We start from the raw sequence: 6396 nt of genomic DNA, 5'->3' as shown, positions 1-6396 counted from the left end.
GTGAAAAGAAGAAATGGTAATGTGAAATCAGGGAATGCAACAACTGGCGGGTTGGAGAGCACCTGTTTCAGATAGGTGAATGCATCATTACATTGTGAAGTCCATTGGAAAGATGCATTTTTCTCAGTGAGTGCATGTAGTGGGACACAGTGATGTGCAAAGTTCTTAATAAACTTGCGGTAATATGAACAAAGCCCTAAGAATGCTCTTACTTCTGTTGCAGACTGTGGTGTTGGCCAGTCCTGAACACTTTCCACATTCTGGGGGTAAGGTTGAATACCATGTTTTGACACAACATGGCCCAAAAACCGAACCTGGTCACTTGCAAAACAGCATTTTGATGGATTTAGCTTGAGGCCACTTAACAAAAACCTTGAAAGGATCTCTTCCAGGTGCTGGAGGTGTTCAGTGAAAGAGCGACTGTAAATAAGCACATCGTCTAAATATACTAAACAAGTTTTCCACGGGAGGCCCCGAAGCACCATTTCCATAAGGCGTTGACATGTGGCTGGGGCATTGGTAAGTCCCATGGGCATGACTTTAAAGTGGTAAAGTCCGCTGCCTGTTGTAAATGCTGTTTTTTCACGGTCAGATTCTTCCAGTTCAACCTGCCAATAGCCATGTTGAAGGTCCATGGTGGAGAACCAGGCAGAGCCAGACAAAGCATCCAGTGCATCATCAACTCTTGGGAGAGGGTGAGAGTCTTTAATAGTCACCATATTCAGTTTCCTATAGTCTAAGCAGAACCGCCATGCCCCACTTTTCTTGCGCAYTAAAACAACAGGAGCAGCCCATGGACTATAACTTTCTTCAATCACATCTGCTTTCAACAAGTTCTCCACCTAAGACTGTATTTCAGCTCTCTGGTCAGGTGTTACTCTGTAAGCTCTCTGTTTGATRGGTGTGGCATCACCAGTGCGAAKATGATGTTTGATCATGCCWRTGCGACCTCTATCTTCTGAGTCCTTACTGAATACTGCCGAATATTTCTGAAGCAGAGATGTCAGAGACCGAATCTGAGGATGTGACAAATGTGTGTTATTTATCTGCRCRGGTGGAGTCAARTCATTTATGGGTGAGGTTTCACAACATGYTGTAACAGATGCAATGTCTACAGAGGAAGCAGGATGAAACTCACCAAGATGCTGGCCAGAGTACAGCTCCTTGTCTTCTCTGGAAGGATTTAGAACTCGAACAACAGTTGTCCCATTTTGAACTTCACTGAGAGAGTATGCAATAATGAGGTCACAGGCTGGATTGGGTATGAGAACACCACAATAGTCAGTTGGCATGGGAGAAGCAGGTGTAGCTGGTGACACACAAGCTGTGATGAGTGTTTCACTCAAAGATGGAACTTTGGTGGATGCCAGAACTGACACATTACAACAGGCAGCCACCTCATGTCGCTTTGGTAGAAGTGGAACGGTCATGTCCCAAAGTTGCAGTACTTTATTTTTAACATCCAGGAGAGCATGATGTTTTTCCAGAAAATCCCACCCTAGTATAACTGGCTGGGAAGCCCCTCTAAGAACATCAAAGTCCTGCTGCCATACCTGCTTTCCAACCCTTATGCCAATGGTTAACTTGCCTAAAATGTTCAAAGGCTGTCCATTTACTGAATGTGCTGGGATAGCGGAGGCCATCATAGGGCGTCTTTTCAGAGCTGGATGAGAGTTTCGAAAATCTTCACTCACAATGGAGGTAAAAGAGCCAGAGTCTATCAAAGCACATACTTCAATACCCTCAACAACAGCAAAAATGTTAGATGAAACAGGGATATCCGATAGTGCATTAGATTCATCAAGTATCAACTGTGGGTAAGCAGTCTGGAGCACTGGTGCAGTAGCTGATGTTTGCCCCTCAACAGCAGCTAATGGAAGTTTCCCTGTTGTTTTGAGCTTGAACGTACATGTCCTTCAGGAGACTGAAAGCGAACACTGGCCCGTGCATGTGGACTGGCATCTCTATGGCGCYGTGGAGCTGGACTGGGACTGCGTCTGTTCATATCATTGTCACGTCGACCATACGTGGAGTACTGGCGAGGTGGGCCRAATGAAGTATACTGATCACGTTCGTCTCTACCATGCCTCTCATAACTTCCTGGATGAACAGGGGATGTAGGACGGCGGCTATAATGAGTATTTGACTCATAACCATGAARCCGCTCAGGTGAGAAACAGTCTTTGTAATGTCTAGCAGAATATGATGGAGAGGTGCTGCGTGAACCATGGTGACCATCACGTGCGAAAGTCCTGTCTGTCCCAGACTCTAGACGTTGAGCAAGGTAGCCATGTTTCTTGTGCAAATGTTGCACCTCATCCTTCAAACTAGCTACTGTAAGAGTCAGCTGCTCAACTGCCTTAAGTAGTGTGTCATCTGTAGATTTAGAATGGACCACAGCCACTTGTTCTGTAGGCATAGAGGCAGGGGACCCTGCACTGGTAAGTTGCAGTGCTGCACGTGCTCTTTCACAGCGGCTAGCTATGCGCACAGCTTCTTCAAGATTTTCTGCACCCATCTCATGAATCCTTGACTGTAGCACTGGGTCCAACCCAGCAACAAAGCGGCGAAACTTTTCACCTTCAAGTGCATTGTGGTCATAATTGGGAAAGGCTTCCAGCACAAGACGAGTGATATCTGCACTGTACACATCCAAACTTTCGCCTGGTTTACGGGGACGGGCATTCACATGCGTTTGAAAAAAAGGAAGAGAATACATTGGCCCAAAAACATCTCTTAGTTTCTCTTTCACAGAATTGTAGTCTTTCTGGGTTGAAGGAGACAGGCTGTCCCAATAGAGAAATGCAGCATCTGCCAGGCGGGTAGGGAGAACAGAGGCCATCACTGAAGACAAATCTGCATCCGATGAAGACATAGCCTGCACTGCTACTTCAAAACGTCGAGACCAACTTGTAAATGATTCAGTCCCATCTCCTTTAAAAGCAGGAGGAAGTTCAATTTTTAAGGCACCGGAGATGGTATGCAAAGCCAAAGGGGATGCACCTGATTCCATTGTCCCCACTGACCCTCGTTGTTGAGCAGGAGATGGCTGCAGCTCAGGTACAGGGTCATTCTCATCAACAGACATGATAAAAATATCTCGTGCAAAAATTAAAAAAAGCACAAAAGTGGTGGTGGAGGAACTGCAAAAATCCTTAATCTTCACTGTCAGAGGAAGTCCTACTCACAAAGAGTGAACACAGTGCATGTAGCATATAAGTGAAATAAAACTCACCAAATGCACCAAAACCACAAAAATAGCACCACGCTGCCACCAAATGTAACGTGAGGGTTCGTTCTGTGGTGGATGGATCACTCCAGATATAAAATATAAGCAGGATGCAAACAGATGGCTTTATTAACAGTTCTTCAGATCTCCACACTTTTTACACTTTACCACAACACTTCCTGGTCTTCACATCACATGTCCCAAATCAACCAATCAGAAGCTAGCTGTAAGGTAAACAAAATAAGTGAAACACAAAAGCAGATTCAGCTTATTTAAAACTATTTTAACCATGCCATTGAACATATTTTAAACTTGTAAATATGTATATAATAATTTGGCTCATAAATGTAAACAACCACTGTTTAAACAACCACATTTCTTTTATATTAATCAGCCCAAAATATAATAACTTCCTTTGTAACTCTTACACTTCTATAATATCAAATCTTATTTTAATTTCTTTGAGTCTTTTAATCAATTGATTTCTTTCATTTTGGTATTTTTTGCAACGTATTAAAACATATTCTATATCCTCATCTTCTCCACAGTAATCACATTTTCCAGTATTATGTTTTCCAATTATAAATAATGATTTATTTAACCCTGTATGTCCTAATCTGAGTCTTGATATGACCGTTTCCTCCAGCATTCCTCATTTCTCCCACTTTCCGTTGAATTTTATACAACCATCGACCTTTTCTTTCTTCCTCCCATTGTTTTTGCCATTTCTGTCTCATTTTCATCTTTATATTGCTTTTTATTTCTGTTTTACTGAATTTTATTTCAATATCAACTTCTTTATTTTTGGTAGCCTTTTTTGCTTCTTTATCTGCCATTTCATTTCCTTTTATTCCAATGTGTGCTGGTATCCAGATGAATGTTACTCAGGACCTGCATTTCCACAAATCAGTTCAATATAACAGAAAACTCCAGGACATGACTCCGCCTATTTTATTACATCATCAGGAAGGGGTCCCTCACTTTGCTGGAGCCATGCCCTGAGACAAAAATAATCTAGCCTAATGAAGATTAACGGATCAGTTATGTGTTGAATTTGTGTTCAGGCATGTATAAAATCACCAATTTAAGCAAAATAGTCATGTTTGTTATTACAGTTCTCCTAAGAATAATACTACACAAGGTGGTGTACTTAAAATCAGTATAAAAACAAACCCCAATAAAACAAATTTCAATAGGATTAGACATGATGCAGGGATTGATTACTAAATTACTAAATAAATTTGTGATCATGGCTTGTTTTACTGAGATGCCAAAAAGAGAGCAGATTGTGATGAGTTCAAAATGAAAAACAACATTCGAGACCTTTATGAAAGCAGTTTATTTTCTGTAGTTTTATTTATGTGTGCAGACCAAGCTCAGTCACAGGACCTATGTTTATATGTTTCAGAAATCAATGAAAACTTTTGGCACAACTGGGCTCCATTAGCCTGACTAGTCAAGATGAAGAGTCACAATAGGAAGCGAAGTAAAGGGTGCTTACGTCTCTGGTGGGATCTTCATTTGAGCCTCTGCCATAATCCAAAAGCAGAAACATCCCAGAATTCTCAGCACATTCCTCATTACCAGTGTCTTGCTCTTCATCCTCTGTTTTCAAACTTCCCTGCAGTTCATGCTTGTTCTTGCTCCTGAATGCCTTCCATCAGATCTGGAAAAAAGTGTCCTGTAGCTTCTGTGCTCTCCCACTTCCAGCAAGTCAGAACATTTTAAAGCCATATGGAGCAACCTGATAAAAAGAGGAACTCTTGGAAGTCAAGCTGGAAGTCCATCATACAGGAACGTCATCTGTTGCTTGTTCTTTTAGGTCACTTCTCATCAAACCAGGGCTTAAGCATTGGCTCCATTTATCCCCTCTGCTGGTTTGTTAAAAGTTGTAAAGTGGCAGCAGAATGCTCTTATCTCCACTGTTGTCTAATTTGCATCGCAGATCAGTTAGATTAAAAAAAATCCCCTTTAACATAAAAAAACAGATCTAGAGGTGAGAGGCAAGCAGAGATAGGAGGAAGGATTGTTGCAGGGGATTGGATGAAGGATCTGTTTTATCTAAAGAGGATTAGAGCCATTTCCAGAAACAGGCTCTCCTTCTATCTATGAGAGCTGCTGGGGGTGGGGTGACAAGCAGGTGCATGTGGTTTATTTTAACTTCTAAACATAAAGAAAAGAAGATAAACCAACACAGAACTATGACCTACACACCAACACACACTGGAGGAAGACTGAACCGGGCATAAAGCTCACACTAGAGTAACAAGTCTACAAAAAACTAAAACAAAAAGTTATCAAAAACAAACCAAAAAACACAGATTTTGAGAGTACGCCCCTGCTCCCATTAGGGACGGCTCCTGAGGTTCTAAAACAGGGGCGTCAAAGTCATTTTCACAGAGTGCCGTATAAGCAGTATGGTTGTAATTAACGTTGACGTTTCATGCTTAGCTTTGATTAAACATGAAACACATTCCTCAGTACTGCTAACAGACAATAACTGAGCTTTATGTGGTATTTTCTGCACAGAAACAGTTTGAATTCTGAACTCTCCCACTTTCCAACAGGGAATGTCCACTAGAAGGGCATTTCAAGTTTAAATTCAGGAATTACATGGTAAATTCTCATTAAAACTCAGTAAAACTGGGTCGGAGTGAAAGCAGCTGGTGAAATTGCAGCTAAATGTAGATAGTACATTGTGAATTTCACCAGCTGCCAGCTACTTTTAAACCCTGTGTAGCTACAGTACACCTAGTGATGGGTTGCTGTCATTTTGCGGGTAAAATAATTGACACACATTATGGAAAACGTATGCTGTGTCCAAATTCATGGGCTGCGTCCTCCGAAAGCCAAATCTGCTGCACCGGAGGCTGTCCAAATTCGAAGACTTCCCCGATGCAGCCGACAAATGGGTCCTCTGTTTTCCCCTATTAAAGGGACAGGTCAGATGGATCCTTCTCGGCCCACCCTCTCCCATAATGCTTTGCGGGATGACTAGAGATTTTTTTTTCTGCTAGTTATGGCTGACTCAGAGGTTGCGCTAGACCTTTTTGCCGTCCCGTCATTTTGACTGACAGGGTGAAAAAAAAATCTGTCATGATCAATTTTTACCTGTCACTTTCTTTTTTAAATGATAATGACTAAACATTCATAGAATATGGCTATTG

General features: G+C 41.8%; 2 protein-coding genes across 2 annotated transcripts in view; both read right to left on the bottom strand.

The window, feature by feature from the left end:
• Positions 1–5472, bottom strand: part of LOC106522094 (voltage-dependent calcium channel subunit alpha-2/delta-4) — a gene marked incomplete in the record, with an annotated part of 65809 nt that extends 60337 nt beyond the window's left edge. The window contains 1 exon segment of the mRNA XM_014014952.1: positions 4731–5472. Within this exon segment, the coding sequence (XP_013870406.1) occupies positions 4731–4831 (101 nt within the window).
• LOC106522096 (uncharacterized) lies at positions 755–3662 on the bottom strand. The gene is made up of 2 exons (XM_014014954.1): positions 1139–3662; positions 755–1016 (listed from the first exon to the last, which is right to left on the bottom strand). Exon 1 carries the CDS (start codon positions 3086–3088, stop codon positions 1871–1873), a length of 1218 nt encoding a protein of 405 aa, XP_013870408.1. The 5' UTR covers positions 3089–3662; the 3' UTR covers positions 755–1016; positions 1139–1870.
• Positions 5473–6396: the final 924 nt, after the last annotated feature.

This window comes from Austrofundulus limnaeus, unplaced genomic scaffold, assembly GCF_001266775.1.
Source record: "Austrofundulus limnaeus strain Quisiro unplaced genomic scaffold, Austrofundulus_limnaeus-1.0 Scaffold120, whole genome shotgun sequence".
NCBI classification, from domain to species: Eukaryota; Metazoa; Chordata; class Actinopteri; order Cyprinodontiformes; family Rivulidae; genus Austrofundulus; species Austrofundulus limnaeus.
The sequence above is the reverse complement of the archived record's forward strand: the minus strand, read 5'-3'. Positions and strand labels throughout refer to the sequence as shown.